The 17,540-nt window shown below is 44.2% G+C and overlaps 3 protein-coding genes across 8 annotated transcripts; all 3 read left to right on the top strand.

Moving 5' to 3' along the window:
• On the top strand, window positions 1,372–7,283 carry LOC110430998 (FBD-associated F-box protein At2g26860-like). 3 transcript variants are annotated; one of them, XM_021449417.1, is made up of 6 exons: window positions 1,372–2,293; window positions 2,370–2,584; window positions 2,708–2,811; window positions 4,662–5,766; window positions 6,463–6,633; window positions 6,757–7,095. In XM_021449417.1, exons 4-6 carry the CDS (start codon window positions 4,771–4,773, stop codon window positions 7,093–7,095), a joined length of 1,506 nt encoding a protein of 501 aa, XP_021305092.1. In that variant the 5' UTR covers window positions 1,372–2,293; window positions 2,370–2,584; window positions 2,708–2,811; window positions 4,662–4,770. The 3 variants fall into 3 exon arrangements, 2 of the variants coding, with proteins under 2 accessions (XP_021305092.1, XP_021305093.1); XM_021449418.1 differs by having other exon boundaries at window positions 1,375–2,293; window positions 2,395–2,584; window positions 6,757–7,283; XR_002448460.1 differs by lacking the exon at window positions 4,662–5,766 and having other exon boundaries at window positions 1,384–2,293; window positions 2,395–2,584; window positions 6,757–7,283.
• On the top strand, window positions 8,237–13,205 carry LOC8077735 (putative FBD-associated F-box protein At1g61330). Of its 3 annotated transcripts, none has more exons than XR_002448459.1 (3): window positions 8,237–12,129; window positions 12,290–12,444; window positions 12,571–12,706. XR_002448459.1 is itself a non-coding variant. In XM_021449416.1 (3 exons), exons 1-3 carry the CDS (start codon window positions 11,026–11,028, stop codon window positions 12,582–12,584), a joined length of 1,305 nt encoding a protein of 434 aa, XP_021305091.1. In that variant the 5' UTR covers window positions 8,237–11,025; the 3' UTR covers window positions 12,585–12,719. The 3 variants fall into 3 exon arrangements, 2 of the variants coding, with proteins under 2 accessions (XP_021305091.1, XP_002438886.2); XM_021449416.1 differs by having other exon boundaries at window positions 12,271–12,444; window positions 12,558–12,719; XM_002438841.2 differs by having other exon boundaries at window positions 11,067–12,129; window positions 12,271–12,444; window positions 12,571–13,205.
• On the top strand, window positions 14,604–16,784 carry LOC8077734 (FBD-associated F-box protein At5g18780). Of its 2 annotated transcripts, none has more exons than XM_021449414.1 (3): window positions 14,604–15,715; window positions 15,872–16,045; window positions 16,137–16,784. In XM_021449414.1, exons 1-3 carry the CDS (start codon window positions 14,714–14,716, stop codon window positions 16,161–16,163), a joined length of 1,203 nt encoding a protein of 400 aa, XP_021305089.1. In that variant the 5' UTR covers window positions 14,604–14,713; the 3' UTR covers window positions 16,164–16,784. The 2 variants fall into 2 exon arrangements, with proteins under 2 accessions (XP_021305089.1, XP_002438885.1); XM_002438840.2 differs by having other exon boundaries at window positions 14,613–15,715; window positions 16,123–16,784.

Here is a 17,540-nt window from a genome sequence, read left to right as displayed (position 1 = left end):
CCGCCGGCTCGAGCCCCAAGCTCATCACCTACCGTCGACGTCGTCTACGTCTCAAGTCGAGTGCAGCGCTCCCAGCTCGTCCTCAACCTGCGCCCGAGCCGTCGAGGCGCACCAGCTCGCGCCTTGCCGCTAAGGCGAACCAGCACTTCGTGGACATGACAGCCCAGGTCGAATTCCCAGGGTTCATTGCTCTCATCTGTTGGGAGATTTGGAAAGCCAGAAACGCAAAAGTATTCAGAGGTGAATCACTCACAGCTGATCAGGTGCTGCTACTCTGCAAAAACGCTGCTGCACAATGGAAGCACAGACTTTCGAGGTCCAAGAAACAGCTAGCCGACACTTGGTGCTCCATCTTTACGATGGCTAGACAGGGTCAAGGTTAACTTGCCTTTTCTTTCTTTGATCTCTTTTGTACCCCTTGCTCAAGTCTATGAGCTTTGAGCTTTGCTCATCTCTGTAAACCAACGAGCCGTTTTGGGCTGTTTAATAAACTCAGGTGGGGAATCTCCCCCCCCGGTGACCCTCAAAAAAAAATTTTCCTTATCTAATTTGCCCTTTCAGTACGTACAACTGTGTGTGTGTGTGTGGGGGGGGGGGGTGGTTTAGCAATTTAACATGCTGCATGTTTTTTGCATCCTCTTACTGGATATCAGATATTCAGACACCGTAGCAATTATGCAAGAACCTACATAACTACATTGACTTTGCCTACCTGTTTCTGCCTTACCTATTTCTTAAAGGAATCAGACCCCAGACATTTATACACACAATCATGGGTATCATCATTTCTCATTTCTGTTGTGTGTAACTCTGTGGACTGAATTGAGTACTGTAGTTTTTCTTTATAACAAACCAGTGCTATATGAGACCTCATATATTTATTTTCACAACGTGGGTTTATGCCGCCCTAACGGAAAAAATAAAAGTTCTTTCAGTGTTCTGAACATTGTTTCCCTCCTTGTTTAGAATGCAAACAACATTCAGAGACAGCAGCATGATCTTTCAAAAAAACATTCAGAGACAGCAGACCACATCATCTTCCAGAATGTCATTAGAACACACTGTTTTTTCTTTGATGCATTAGAACACACTGTTGCAAGAGTAGCTATCCCATTTCGATTGAGATTTGTTATGCCCCATTATTTCAAATTCAAATATGATTCCACAGTTCATTCCACCTGGGTCTAGGTATTGCACCTTCCCTTTTCAAATGGGCTGCTGGGCCACAGGGCCGGGTCTGCATGGCTGTCTATTGGCCCAGGATTCTGTTCCTTGAACGGCCCAGGTTTCTCCAGGCCTCCTCGTCTCATCGAGTGGGTGTGGGACCGGGGAAGCGAAAGGGATGCTAGTGGGGACCGCGCGGCACCGTCAATGGCTACCGAATCGGACGGCGGCGGCGGCGCCAGAGCGAAGAGGAGGCGGCGGGTGGATGAGCAAGTGGGCCAGCGAAAAGAGGTGGCGGCGGGGCCGGAGGCGGCTCATGTTTTCCCCATCTCAGCGCTGCCGGACGACCTACGGCGGCGCATCCTGACCCGTCTCCCACTCAAGGATGCCATCCGCACGGTGGCGCTCCCGCAGGGGTGGCGCGACCTCTGGAAGAGCCGATGGGCGGAACCGACATCCTGCCTCGACATCCACCTCCTCCCCGGCGACAAGCCTGACTGAGGTGCTCCGCTTGCTGGAGAGCGGCCCGCGTCGCCGCCTCGACCGCGTCTCCCTCGTCGTTGACAACCAGAGGCTCAGGAACCACCACCTCAGGCGCCTCCTCGCGTACGCCGCCGAGTGCCGCGTCAAGGACCTCCAGATCGATCTGCGTCCTCGCGCATCTCTCCCTCCGCAACATCAACATAAGCGACCATTACTACAAGGACGCGCAGTCATTCTGTGTGTTCGAGATCATCCGCCTCCACTCCGTCACCAGTAGTGTGAATTTCAGCAGAGTTGTGGCACTGTGCCCCCCGCCTCCGCATTCTCGATCCGCGCCGCTGTTACTGTGGCCGCATTCTTCTGCGCGGTGCCAGAGACCGCATCCCGCCCCCCGAACTCCCTGAGCCCAGTCACCATCGCCGAATGCCACCGGGAGACCAGGCTGCATACTGTAGGGGTGCCTAGGCTCCGCTCCTTACGCTACAGCGGTAAATTCTTCGATTTTTCCTACGACCTTCCGATGGGCCCTGCACCCACTGGCCTCTACATCTGCCTTAGTGAGCTAATACCCCACACCTGGAATAGAATCCTCCCGAATGATCTCTCCGGTCTCACGGTACTCACCGTCTGCAGCAATGCCCTCAAGGTATGCTCATGAATTGTTTGGTTGCAAAAAGGCATGCATATATTTATTTTTTCTTTTAATTAACCATGACCTTTAGGTTGCATCTTCCTTGTTGAATGAAGGACCAATTGCTGATGAGACAAGATTTTTTTTCGAGAACGTGCAAAGCGCCGATGGGACAAGATGAGTAAATTGCCGAGTTTGAAAGAGCTACTGCTGCTGATGCTTGAAATGGAGATGCACAACCTAGCTGACATTTATCTGCTCCTCAAGTCTTGCCACTTTTCTAATCTTGAGAGGCTCTTTGTGCAGGTTACCATTTCTTACGGCTTTCTGTATCGCTTTACTTAGTAGTCACTCTTGTCATTTTACTGAACCTGTGTCTGCATTCTTATTTGTTGAAATGCTCTGCATGTTTGGGGTTAATTTTTGCAGCTCCTGGCTACCAGTGACGTGGCCTCGAGGGATTTAGTTGAAGAGGTGTGCGTGTAGAACTACCAGGGGCAGTGGCGGCATACCCTACATGCCCAGCGTATACGGTACATATATTGATTTATACATGAATCTATGTACCTAAGTAGATCTCTTCAATCCTAATTGTTAATAGGAATTCTTATCAAATATAAAATGAAGTATCTGTAGTATGTACGTTGAAAATTAGATGGCCATGGAAAAATCAGAACCTACTCGGATTAGACGGAAGTGTGTTTGGACTTTGAACAGAACAGAAACGAAGAGCATGACGCAAAAAAAACAGTAGTAAACAGACACGGTCACGGAGGAAGTAAAATGGGAGCAAGAGAACGGAGAGAAACGAAAAAGCACGGGTGAAAAAGAAGGAAAATAAAAAAAGACAAACAAAAAAACTCTTTGTGGTTCAATATTAGAGTACGATGTGGATAGAAGATATAGATTTTTACTTTTGTTTTTTCTATATTCTATTTAGATTAGGACTCTTATTTAGCTAACTCAAAATCAGAGAGATATATATTTGGATTAGGATTCCTAGCTATATCCACGTTATCTGAAAAGTCTTGCAATTACATAAATAGGAAAGAAAAACTTGAGTTGAGGACATATAGGAAAGATTTTCAGTTTCGGTGCCAAATAGGAAAGGAGAATTATTTTCAGGACCAAATAGGAAGTTTTCTCTTAAAAATATGTGCATCTTACAAATTCATAATTTGAGAATAAATAAGGTGATCTCACTAATCCATAATTTGAGAATAAATGAGTTCATCTGACAAACCCATAAATTAAGCCTAAATGAGTTCGTCTAACAAATCTAAATTGAAACTGAATGAGTTATCTCACAAATCCATAATTAAATGAGTTCATCTCGTAGCAAATAAATCATGAGTTTACATCTCACAAAACAGTGTTCACATGTCACAAAATATCATTCATCCCATATGTAGCTTTTCTCTCTAGAGACAGATTTTTTTGGTGCAGCTGTATATTAAATGGCATAGGTTATACGTGTTACTGTCTCCTACCTTCTAATCATCCTTTCTGGACTATCCTATAGTATTTGTTCTCTAGTTGGTCTTTTGTGGGTGGCAACTTCACCGCTTACCTTTTTTAACGTACTTTCCAGGCTGCCTTCTTTCTGCAAGTAAAAATAAATATTTTTTGTAATGACATGGTAATTCAAGCTTTGAATGAAAAAACAATACTTGTCTGCAGCCAGCCCACGCGCTGCTAGCTCGGCCACCGCAGCCTTCCCATGCCTTCTTTGGAATTCTTGCAGTTCTATGCTTCTTTGTGTCACACTGAAAACAGTCTTGCACTCTTTGCTGCCAGCGTCGCTGGTAACATCGTCCTGCTGGGATGCCACATCGCCACACACATAATCTCTGGGCTCCAGGAGCGGGACTGGAATCACATTCACATGAAAGAATCGCGCCAATATTGCCTCTAAATGCTCAGAAAAAAATCACAAAAAAACACAACATGCTCACTGTTCAAGTGCCCCGGGAAAAAAAATGCCATAATATAGAGCTAGAACACCTGAAGGGACAAAAACATCTTTGCACAATGGAACTTAACATTGTTACATGCCAAACCACGACAGTGCCAGTTTAGGAACAAAAATTTGAAGAAGTGTCAGATAAGGAAAATTTGAAGTTTGAGTGCTAAATTAGGAAGAACAAGTCTTTTTTATGTCAAATAAAAAAATTTCTCTTTATGTAAGGGATACAAAGCTACAATTATAATTTCCTTTGGACACATGATTTGGAAACTATGGCATTCATTAGAACGTCAATTTTTTTTTCAAAAAATGATATGCAAAGCTACTTCTTTCTTCATCATGCTTCTGCCGTGAAGTTCTATGTCATGCTTTTGATGCGCATGCTGCGCGTACCGCTTCACGTGACACCGCCGGCAGGTTTCGGCGCAAGGACAAAGCAGAGCAGATAAAAACAAGGAGAACACATCGCCGCAGTCGCATCGCGCCGCGCCCACGGTTTTTACCCAGATTGGGGAACGAGCGAGAAATGGCGATCGGCAATCCCGACGACGGCGCCGGCGTCGGCGACGACAGTGGAGCAAAGAAGCAGAGGGTTGATGAGCAAGGGGACGGAAGCGAGGTGGTGGGTGCGGATCCGATCTCGGTGGATCGCATCTCGGCGCTGCCGGACGACCTGCGGCGGCGCATCCTGACGCACCTCGTCCTCAAGGAGGCCATCCGCACAGGGGCGCTCGCGCGCGGGTGGCGCGACCTGTGGAGGAGCCGGTGGGACCGTGGCTCCATCGAGGTGTGCCTCTACTCCCGCAACGACCCACAGAGGGAGTTGGGCGCGTTGGAGCAGGAACCGCCTCCGCGCCTCCGCATGGACCGTTTCTCCCTCGTCGTCGAGACCTCCTGGCTCAAGTCCTCAGAGCTCAAGCGCTTCATCAGGTACGCCACAGATCGCCGCGTTGAGGATCTCCACGTCGCGATGCGGAAGAGCGGCAAGAACAAGCTTAACTTCCACCTGCCACTGTCGAGCTGGACCCTTGTGTGCCTCTCGCTCCACCGCATCAGCATCTCCAACATGTACTACAAGGGCGCCCGACCATTCCGTGCTCTTGAGGCAATCCGGCTCTACTCAGTCTCCATTAAGGTGGGTTTCACAACAATGATGGAGTTGTGCCCTAGCCTTGTCACTCTTGACCTGCGCGACTGCAACATCCACTGTGACATCCGCTGCGACCGCGGCACACGCTTATTGTTAGTGCCACGGACCGTCAAGAATGTCACCATCGTGGAGTGTGATGGGTATTCCAAAATATGGATGCTCACGCGTAACCTCCGCTCCTTCCGCTATAGTGGTGACGTCTGCCATGGGCTCTTCTACCTTCCATGGGAGGGCAGCATGCTTGCTGATCTCTATATTCAGTTTGCCAACCAGCTAGTATCAAACCAGCACAATATCGATAGTTTGGAATTTTCTATCCCCAAGAATATACCAGGCCTCAACGTTCTCACCATTTGTTGCAATGCCCTGCAGGTTTTTTCTCCATACTGATTTGTTTAATTTGGTCTTTTGCTTTATCATGTACTCCGTCCATTCCAAACGAGTAAAGTGCACTAGCAGTCCTTTCGATTGTGCCATCCCGGTCTCTAAATTTACAAATTGTTTGTTTAGGTCCTCAAACCTGTTTGGTTAGAGCATCCTAGTTCCTAAACCTGCAAATCATTTGTTTAGGTTCTCAATTTTGTTCAGTTGTGTCACTGTAGTCCCTAAACTCGCAAATTGCCCTTTTAGATCCAAATAGACATTGATTGAGTACATAAATTGGCAACTAGCAAGTTTAAGGACTAAGTTGACATAGTCAAACAAGCTTAAGAACCTAAATATACAAGTTGCGAGTTTAGGGACCTAACATAGGCAAACAAGTTTGAGAACATAAATGAACAATTTGGTAGTTTGCAGACCCGTATGATGTAGCCAAAAAATGTTTGAGGACCGCCAACAGAGTTTACTCATTCCAAATTATAAGACGTTTTGGGTTTTCTAGATATATAGCTTTTTCTGTGCATTTAGATATAAATTGTGTCTAGATATGTAGCGAAAGCAATATCTAGGAAAGCCAATATGTCTTGTAATTTAGAATAGGAGTATTACCTAACTTATAAGTTGATTTCCCATAGAACAAAAAAGAAAAAAACATATATGCTTAGTTGACCATACCTTTTATTTTAGGTTGCATCGTATTCCTTGCCAAGTAATGGTGTCACGTTGCCTAGTCGCAACTTACACAGTTTGAGAGAGCTGCAACTGCTCATGTCAGACATGGAAGCTGTCAACCTAGCTGATCTCTACGTGTTCCTCAAGTCCTGCCGATGTCCTAATCTGAAAAGGCTCTTTGTGCAGGTTAACACCTTCAACGCCTTCCTAATTTCTTTGCATCATAACCATCCTGTATTTTTATTTCATCTATATCTGTGTTCTTGTCAAATTGTGATTTTTCTGAATGATTATGGTTCATCTTTGTAGCTCTCGGCCTTCAGTAATGAGCCCATGGAAGGTCCTATTGATCAGGTGAGGGAAGAGCCACCTCAGGATGGCTTTGACAACCTTGTGATGGTAAAGGTCATGAACTTCAGTTGGCGCCCTACTGAGGTGCAACTAGTGAGTTTTTTGTTGAGGAAAGCTAGCTCTCTGTGTAAAATATTGATAGTTTCTCCAAATAACACTCCGCTGGATTTGCCTGGTGTACAAGAAGCAGACCTTTTGCTTCTGAAAGAAGCTTTAGCCAACGGTAAGATAGTGCTGAGTGAGTTTGACGATGCTACAATTCAACCATATCATTCCGAGGCCTTTATCAAGTTTTAGTTTTCAATGACAAGGCGATCGAGTCAGAGTCCTATGGCTAGCAATATCAAACTATTAGGGAGTTATCCTTTTTGTTGTAAACTCTTATAGATAGCATGCACTATGAAGAAGCCTATAATGTTACATTCTTAATTTTTTCTAGAGTATTAATGCTTGCAAAGTAAAAATCATGTATTCCAGTTCCAGTATGTGCTTATTGCTTTCAGTCCCGATACCACATACATCAGGTGTTGACACATTATCCCTATGATGAATCAGAGCAGCTTCATATTTGATTGGTTTTAAAAAAGACTGCAAGTTTTTCGCTTGCTTGGTAATCCAAAATAGAGTTTGGACCTATGACAGACTAGCAACGTGTGGCTGGCTAAACAACATCTTCTGTCCACTATGTCGACATGCATGAAATAGCTCACCACTTGTTAGCTGACTGGTGCTATGTAAAGAGGATCTGGAACTTGTTAGCGGACTATCTCATATAACAACCACCAACTGGACTCCAACGAATAGGTACATGCTTGGTGGACTAACCTAGCGCACACATAAGATGTGCAGAAAAAGCTTTGAGAACTTTCATTATTCTAGTGGTTTAGGAGATATGGAAAGAAAGAAATCAAAGAGTGCTCTAGTACAAAAAGCTATCTGCCATTTTGCTCTTTGAAAAAAAAATCAAGGAGGAAGCTACTTGGGCAATAGCGCAGGGGCAAAGAAACTATCTAAGATCATGCCTCTCTATGGTTGATCCTTTGTTATTAATAGTTTTAGTTTTTCTTTGCCCTTTATGGTTGTACCTTCTTCTCTAGCATCATCTCATGCCAGTTTGTTCAAATAAAACTTTCACAATTTAAATGAGGACGAATTAATTTGTGGATTAGGAATAGTGTGTAAATGTTATATCTTTATCTACTAGAAAGTGTTTCTTGGATAAGCAACGAACCTGCATTTTTTTCAAATTGCAGATGTTGTGTTCCAAGAATCCATGGTGTTAAGTTTTCATTCTCTGATCTCCCATGTTAGTAACAGAATTGAAAATTGCTGTTTAACATGTCTTTTAAGTTGTGGATCAGAAATAGTTATGTTTCTCTACTGGAAAGTGTTTACTGAAGAAGCAACAACCCCCCCCCCCCCCCTCCCACCCCAAAATAACAGATACATTGTCGTTTTTCAAGATTCCCAAGTGTTATTTTTTCATTGTCTGATTTGTCTTTGGCATATAAAGCTGTCTTTGGCATTCTCTAACTAGATATCTGATATTCAGATACCATAGCAGTTATGCAAGAATCTACATTTACACACAGTCATGGTCATTTATGATTTGTGTAACTCAGTGCACCGAATTCCTTGCTGTAGTTTTCCTTTTACAACAAATCAGTGCTATAGGAGACCTCATATATCTCTATCCATCATATGTGGTTAATTTATGAAGTCTCACACAAAAAAAAAATCTTTCCCTCCTTGTTAAGTAGTATGAGATTTTCTTTAAGGATTGACCACGGATTGACCATGGATTTTGGAAACCTAAACCCTAAAAGTTATTTAGAGAGGCTTCTTGATTAAGACTAAATTGGGAGCCCCCAATTTTGAAAACCACATCAATGTAGGAACCAAGGAAACCCTAAAACGGAAACAAGGATGATGCAAAATCTTATCAAACGAGACTATGATAGCTTCAACTGTAGCTATTTGTTGTTCTTCTTTGGCGAGCACCTCTGATGATGGCCTCCAGTTCGTGTTTGGGGTTGAGGGTAGAGTTTGGGGAATAGGGCCAGGGATGGGATGACTATTGAATGGACAACGGTGGTGGTGGGTAGACTGAATGACATGGTGGCATCAGTCAGGGGTGGTTGTGGATGCTAGATAGGTGTGTCGGATGTTTAATTTGTTGTTGATCATAATATTGTAGCAAATGTATGAAGAAACTGGTACTATCTCTGTAACTTCTTTTCTTAAGTTTAATGAATGGATTCCTGCTTGTGCTTACGTTCTTGTTGTGTTACCATTACTATTTCACATTTCAATGTGAAGACAGAATTCTTATATCTGGAACTGTGATTATGTGCTATGAATATATGATGCCAGTTACCTTTCTTTTTGATTTACTAGTCAGATATGAGATTGTGTCACTTCAGCCTAGACATTGGGGAGGTACACAATTCATTATCTTGAGTATTTTTTTTTATTAAGGCTATCTTGAGTGATTCTGTGTTTGTTGCCAACATATGTTTTCTATAAGATAAGGTTCCAGAAGTAGCCTGGTGAAAAGTTTGAGCTATATGATTGATATATCTTAGATGAAGTGCAGTGCTGATAACAATGCACTAACGTATTTGCTGTGGCCGTCCTGATATACCTAGAGTGAAAACTGTAAACTACAGAAGTAACTCAGCAACAAGATTTCAATGTTGTCAGCAAAAGTTTTATGGTTTACAGATCTTAGTGGTTATACATCTCCATTTTCTGTTGTTACAGAAATATAAAAAAAGTGGTTTCTACTTCAAAAGAACCATAGCATAGAGGATATCCATTAATTGGATGGGTCACGATTCTGAGAACCACCCTTTTGGTCTGTATCTGTTGTGCACAGTACTTGGGGACCCTGTTTACTTATCCGGTTAGCCCTATTTCTTAGATCTAAACTTCACATGGTTTCTTTTTCTTTCATTATCATCAGGGTTGGTCCTTGCTGAATGACAAAATAGGATTGCACTATACTGATTATGAGTACATCCTAATTATTATTCTCGGTAATCAGTATACTTTGTAGTCACTTGGTAACACCTTGGAAACCTGCAATTTGCAGTTGGAAAAAGTTTTCCATTTTTTATTCAATAAAACGCTGCATTGTCATTAATTTTACACATGGATGCATCATGGCAGCTTGTCACATTTTATTGGTCTTACCAAGTGATTGTATCAAACTATGTTTGCATTCATGTAGTGCAACTAAGTCATATGCTGTTTTCAGCTTAACAGAAAAAAGAATGCAGTCGCATCTTCTATTTGACGCCATATCACCACCTGGTAATGCAAGAATCATAATTCAGATAACTCAGAGACATACAATTTTGTCCACAAATGCATGGCTAAAATTCAGTACTTCATACATTTGTCAAAGATAAAATAAAACTTCTATACTGTTACATGAATCCCTTCTATTTGCATAAGTTGAAGTTATAATATTTCACTAGTATCTCCAATATTACTGCTATAGTTTACAAGAAAAGGATAAAGATCATCAGTGGCGATGTCATATGAAGTTACGTTCAGACAAGGTACCTATATTACCAAGTAAAGTAAGGGCAAAACAACATCTTATCTGCTTTGTCCTTTCACCAACAGAACAGAAAAAAAAAATGCAGTTTAGCAATTTTTTCCCATCCTATAAGTGGATCTGAAATGTTCAGAGACCATTGTACCTACTCCTTATGCAAGAATGGAAAATCTGCATCTGACTTGTTTATCTCGTACACCTGTGTTGAATTTCATGAATCAGAGTTGAGAAGTTTATCCATATTATCATAGTATTCATTGCTGCTACTTCCCTTTCAAAAATCATTGCTATTTGGGACTTCATATATATCTTTCCTATCATCTGATTAATTTTATGCTGCCTCACGATGAAAAAGCTGTTGCTGTGAACTCTTTTCAAGTGTGAGCTTTATGCCCGATCATTTCATTTCAAATAAAAGCTTGTCCATCTACGTGCACAACTCCACCTTGTTTTCTCAAGTATTTTTCAGATGGGCTACCGGCTAGAAAATGCTTCAAACTTCCTGATTAAGCATTTTCTCTCTTCGAAACAAAAGAAGTAGATTAGATTTCTTAAAGGGAGAATATAAATAAAAAAACTTTTTTTCTGTACAAGGTTTACACATGGGCCAAAAGCCCAAACCTAAGGCAGCACGCCTGGTCTGCTTGAGCCTTTGAACGTCCATGTTTCGGCCTCGAGTGGGCCCAGCTCCTTCTCCTTTTACCAGCGCAGCGCCTCTTCTTCTGTCTGGCTTCTGCGCGGGGGGAGAGAGGAAGGGCTGGGTTTTCCTCCCCAAATTGGAGAACGGGCAGGAAATGGCCATCGACTCCGGCGGCGGCGGAGCGAAGCGGCAAAGGGTGGATGAGCAAGGGGATCGATGCGAAATGGTGGGCTCGGACGCGGTCCCGATGGACCGCATCTCTGCGCTACCGGACGAGCTGCGGCAGCGCATCCTGACGCACCTCCCGCTCAAGGACGCCATCCGCACGGGGGCGCTCGCGCACGGGTGGCGCGACCTGTGGAAGGGCCGGTGGGCGCACCGCGCCTCCCTCGAGGTGCACCTCCGCTCCCGCGACGACCCGCGGAGGGAGCTGGACGCGTTGGAGCACGAACCGCGCCCGCGCCGACGGCTCGACCGCTTCTCCCTCATCGTCGACATCTGCAAACTCAAGTCCTCGGAGCTCCGGCGCTTCCTCGACTACGCCTCGGAGTGCGGCGTCGAGGACCTCCACGTGGAGACGCGCAAGATCACGGCCGCGGACAAGCTCAGCTTCCACCTGCCGCTGTCGAGCCCGTCCCTCGCGTGCCTCTCGCTCCGCCGCATCAGCGTCTCCAGTATGTACTACAAGGGCGCCCGGTCGTTCCAGGCTCTCCAGGTCATCCGGCTCCACTCAGTTAACATTACCCAGGCGGCGTTCAGAAAAATGATGGAGCTGTGCCCCAGCCTCCTCACACTCGACCTGCGCGACTGTGACTGTGACGACTGCTTTTGGAACTACGACAGATGCTTGGTCATGCCTCAGAACCTGAGGAGTGTTAGCGTCACGGAGTGTGATGGATTCACCCTTCTGAACATGGTGCCTCTGCCCAACCTTCGATCCTTCCACTACAGTGGACACTTCGTCGAGGCCCCCTTCAACCTTCCAGGCGACGCCGTTCTTGCTGATCTTTATATTCTGTTTGCTGATTCAGTATCAATAAAGTACGATGCCAAAAGGTTGAATAGTTCTCTCCCGAAGGATTTATCTGGCCTCAACGTTCTCACCATCTGTTCCAATGTTCTCCCGGTATTTTCTCCTTATTGAATTTTATTTTATATTGTCTTCTTATCACCTAACTTATAGGTTGCTTGATTTTTCAAGAGAGAGAGAGAGAGAGAGAGAACAGATAGTTTTCTTTACCGAACCGAACAATTCCGTTTATTTCAGGTTGCATCTTTCTTGACAGATGATGGAAAAAGTGCTCATTTGCCCAATCTCAACTTAAACAGTTTGAGAGAGCTACAGTTACTCATGTTAAAAATGGACGCTGTCAACCTAGCTGACCTTTATGTGTTCCTCAAGACCTGCCAATGTCCTAATCTGGAGAGGCTCTTTGTGCAGGTTAACACCTTGAGCGCCTTACTAAATTTCTTTGCTTCATGACATCATTCGATCTTTTCATTTCATCTATATCTGAGTTCTTATCAAATTGTAATGCTTCTGAATGACTATAGCTCATCTTTGTAGCTCCCGAAATCTAGTTATGGACCCATGGAATGTTCAACTGATGAGGTGAGGGAAGAACCACCAGAGAATGGCTTAGACAACCTTGTGATTGTGAAGGTCATGAACTTCAATTGGCACCGCACTGAGGTTGAGCTAGTGAGTTTTCTATTGAGGAAAGCTAGCTCCCTGCGTAAACTATTAATAGTTTCTCCCAATATCGCTCCATTGGATTTGCCCGGTGTACAAGAAGCAGACCTTGTGCTTTTCAAAGAAGCTTTAACCAATGGCAAGATAATTTTGAGTGAGTCTGACGATGCTGCAACTCAACCATATCATTTTGAAGTGCCAAGTTCTAGTTGTCAGTGACGAGTCTGGTTGGAGCCCTATGGATAGTAATACTAGACAATCATGGGAATTATCCTTTTGTTTGTAGCTCTTATATACTGATAAAATATGAAGAAACCAATGTTGTCTCCCTAGTGTCATGACTCATGAATATTACTACTAGCAAAATATTTAAAATGTATGGTATTCCAGTATGTGCGTGCTTTGATGTCCCAGTACCACTTCATGTAATTGACATATTATCCCCATGAATTGAAGCAGGTCCGTATCATCTATAAAACGAAGATGAACTAAATTATGGATGAGAAATAGTAGTGATAATGCTCTATGTTGTTGGTTATGTTCCTTGTTGATTTCTTACCTTGAGGTATGATTGCATTGAAGTGGCGAGGTCTGCACTTATATATATGACTTGTAGTCTTGTGCCTGACATATTTTTTTTTTGATATAATTATCTGTTGTGATGTCATGGTCTCATGGAATGTGAACTAGAGAAGTATTTAATAACAAATTTTCTCTTAATAAATTTAAACGGTTGTCTATCTCCCTTTGCTATGGACCAAAGCAAAGTATGTGATTTCTGCCTCAAATAAGGTCCAGTGGATGAGAAACTGAATTGTTATTCTAAAACCACTATTTGGAGCTTGTGTCTACTCTATGAGTAGCCCTGTAGCTGTAGGACCACTATTTGGAGCTTGTGTCTACTCTATGAGTAGCCCACTCTATGAGTAGCCCTGTATGTTCTTTTGTGGGTGTGGGGAGGGGTTGGCTTCTCAGCCGTATTTCCTCTTCTTCAATGTTTACTTATCTGTCTTCTTGTTTTCTTATGATCTATCAAGGCTAAGTGCTATGGCATCTCCATTCTCCAATGTTCAGAAGCCATAGCACTTAGAGCAAGTATTATAGGCTAAATACTGAGGTGGAGGAGAGAAGAGAGAGGAGAAGCAGACTGTAAGCTTACAGCCAGCTTAGGCACAGGAACCAAAAAACTTTATGAGAGAGATAAGTGGACCATATATTAATAGTGAATAGCTAACTATTGTATGAGTGGGCTGGAAGAAGGCTGCAAGAAACCTTATAGCCAGCAAGTGGACTGTATTATTAAACTTGCTCGTAGTGTTAAGGAATCCACATCACATCAACTTGTCGATCTGTTGGTTGCTGGTACTTTGTTTCTGCATTACAGAATGATTTCTTGAATCAGAGTTCAGAAGTTTATCCATACTATAATGGATATCACCATTTCCATTTTATGTTACTTAGTCGTTTTGAATTCATTGATGTATGTAATCTTCCTCTGAGAAATCACTGCTACTGGGGATTTCACCCAGTTCTTTCCATCATCGGAGGCAGCCTAATGGTCAAAATTCAAAACTGTTGTGTATGAACACAACGATGAGCTTTTTGTGTATAATGCCCAATCATTTCAAGTATGATTCCAAAGTTTCCCCCATCTGGGTGTAGAGCTACATCTTGTTTTTGCAAAGAATTTTTCCGATGGGTTCTGACTAGTAAAGCTGCAGCCTGCCTGGTTACCTCAATTTTTTTCCTCTTATTATGGGAAACAAAAGTATATATATAGTTTTCTTAATAGGGAGAATAAAATAAGAATTTGCCCGTACAAATACAAGGCTTACGCGTGGGCCAAGAGCCCAAAACTCTGGCAGCACGCCTCGTCCCCCCTTGAGCGTCCATGTTTCGGCCCACTCCTTTTCTATAACCCGCAGGCTCGCAGGTTCACAACACCCAGCGGCGGCGCATCGGTTTCTGGGTGGGTGAGGGAGAAGAAGGGTCTTCCCAAATTGGGGACGAGCAGGAAATGGCGATCGACTCCGGCGGCGGTGGCGGCTGCAGCGGCAGCGGCAGCGGAGCGAAGAAGCAAAGGCTGGTTGAGCTGGATGACCGATGTGAGGCGGTGGAATCGGATGCGATCCGGGCAGACCGCATCTCGGCGCTCCCTGAAGAGCTGCGGCTGCACGTCCTGACGGACCTCCCCCTCAAGGACGCCATCCGCACGGGGGCGCTCGCTCGCGGGTGGCGCGACCTGTGGAAGCGCCGGTGGGCGCACCGCGCCTCCCTCAAGGTGCACCTCTGCTCCCGCGACGACCCGCGGAGAGAGCTGGACGCCCTGGCGCGCGAGCCGCGCCCGCGCCGCCGCCTCGAGCGCTTCTCCCTGATCGTCGACACCTCGTACCTCAAGTCCTCGGAGTTCCAGCGCTTTCTCGACTACGCTACCGAGTGCGGCGTCGAGGACCTCCACGTGGAGACGCAGTCGCGCAGCACCACGGCCGCGGCCAAGCTAAAATTCCACCTGCCACTGTCGAGCCCGGCGCTCGCGCGCCTCTCGCTCCGCGACATCCCCGTCTCCATGTTCTACAAGGGCGCCCAGCAGCCCTTCCAAGCTCTGGAGGTCATCCGGCTCGTATCGGTCTCCTTTCGCTCGGAGGCTTTCACAAAAATGATGGCGCTGTGCCCCAACCTCCTCACTCTCGATCTGCGGCTCTGCCGCTGCAACGGTTACGGTTGGGTGTTCAACAGGCTGCCGCCGAACCTGAGGAGTCTTACCATCGCGCGCTGTGATAGGATCACCAGTCTGGACTTCGTGCGTGTGCCTACCCTGCGTTCCTTCCGCTACTATGGCTGCCCCTCCAACTTGCCCTTCTCCATTCCACGCGATGCCGTGCTTTCTGATCTTTATATTCAGCTATACTCATATGATCCAGTACCGATGAAAGAGTGGAATATCGATAAGTTGAGGAAATCTCTCCCGGAGGATTTATCCAGCCTCGGTGTTCTCACCATCTGTTACAAAGCCCTCACGGTACTTTCTTGGTATTCAATCTTGTTTATTATCTCTGGTCTTCTTGTCACTTAGGAGTAATTTTTAGTTGCTTGATTTCCGTAAATATGAAACAAAAAAAAATCTTATGTCTTGACAGCCGATGGAGCCAGTGCCTAACCATGCCTTTTATTTTAGGGTGCATCTGTCTTGCCAGCCGATGGAGCCAGTGCCCAGTTGACCAATTTCAACTTACACAGTTTGAAAGAGCTACACCTACGCATGTTAGAAATGAAAGCTGTCAACCTATCCAACCTGTATCTGTTCCTCAAGACCTTCCAGTGTCCTAATCTGGAGAGGCTCTTTGTGCAGGTTAATGCAATCAATGCCTTTGTAATTTCTATGTTTCATAGTCGTCCTGTCTTTTTTACTATGGTTTTTCATTGTAGTTCCCGAACTATAGATATGCGCCCATGGAAGGTTCTATTGATCAGGTGTGGGAAGAACCACCGGAAGTTGGCTTGGACAACCTTGTCATGGTAAAGGTCATGAACTTCAACTGGAACCCTGCCGAGGTGCAGCTAGTGAGTTTTCTGTTGAGGAAAGCTAAGTCTCTGCACAAACTGTTAATAGTTTCTCACAATGTCACCCCAGTGGATCTGCCTGATACACCAGAAGCAGACCTTTCACCTCTCAAAGAAGCTTTGGTCAATGGAAAGATAATGTTTACCAAGTCCGACAATGCAGCGACTCAACCATATCATGATGCCTTTATCAAGGTATAGTTTAGTTACCAGTCGAGTCAGAGCCCTATGGATAGTAATATCAGCTTATCTAGGCATTATCCTTTGGTTGTAGTTCTTATTGATAAAACGATAAGATATGAAGAACCAATGTTGTCTCCTTAATTTGTTTCTTGAATATTACTACTAGCAAAATATTTAAAATGCATGATGTTCCAGTGTGCTCATGCTTTGCTATCCTGGCACCACTTGGATGATGTATTTGACATATTGTCCTTATGATGATGAATCAGAGCTCTGCCGCTTCATATTATCTACCACAACTCAAATGTGGACTAGAAATAATGTTAATGCTATATATTGCCATTTATCTGCCTCGTTGATATTTACCTTGAGGTATCAGATTGAATCAAAGTGAAGAGGTCTGTGCTTACTTACATGACTTGTAGTCTTGTTGCCAACATATTCGTTGATATGGTAACTTTCAGGAAGTAGCCTGATTGATAACAGAGAGTGCAATGCTGATAGTGATGGATTTGATTATCTGTTGCAATTGCCATGGAATGCGAACTAGAGAAGCAAACTTGCTTTCAAAATTCTGTTAACATTTTTTCATGGTTGCTAATTGAGTAATGGTTCTCTATCTCCTTTTGCTATGGACCGAAGGGAAAAAGGGATATGTACTTGAAATATGGTTTAGCGCATAGGAGATTGGATAATAAAACCACTCTTTGGAGCTTCTTGTCTGCTTTAAGTAGCATTATTTTTTTGGTGTGTTTGGGGTTCAGGGGGTAGCTAGTCTGCACTATTTACCTTTTTGTCTTCTTGTTTTCTTGTCAACGTTTTCAATAATTATCATAACAGTTCTGAACATTATAATTATTGCTCCGATCATACTTTATAAGTTATAATCGAGCTTTGTGCTTTGTGATCATGAAAGTGGACAGAGAATCTGATGCTGTTGTTTGTTTTTTAGTGCATAGAGCTCAGGGTTTCAGTCAGGAAAGGAACTTTCCTATCTCAGGTCTTTATATTTAGTCCTGCATTTGTTCTACATTCATGTGGTACAACATATGTCGATTTTTAAAGCACCCCCTGGCTCTTATGAGTTTGGTACTTTGCTT

The sequence above is a fragment of the Sorghum bicolor genome, chromosome 10, assembly GCF_000003195.3.
Source record: "Sorghum bicolor cultivar BTx623 chromosome 10, Sorghum_bicolor_NCBIv3, whole genome shotgun sequence".
Lineage (NCBI taxonomy): Eukaryota > Viridiplantae > Streptophyta > Magnoliopsida > Poales > Poaceae > Sorghum > Sorghum bicolor.
This window is presented reverse-complemented; position numbering and strand designations above follow the sequence as displayed.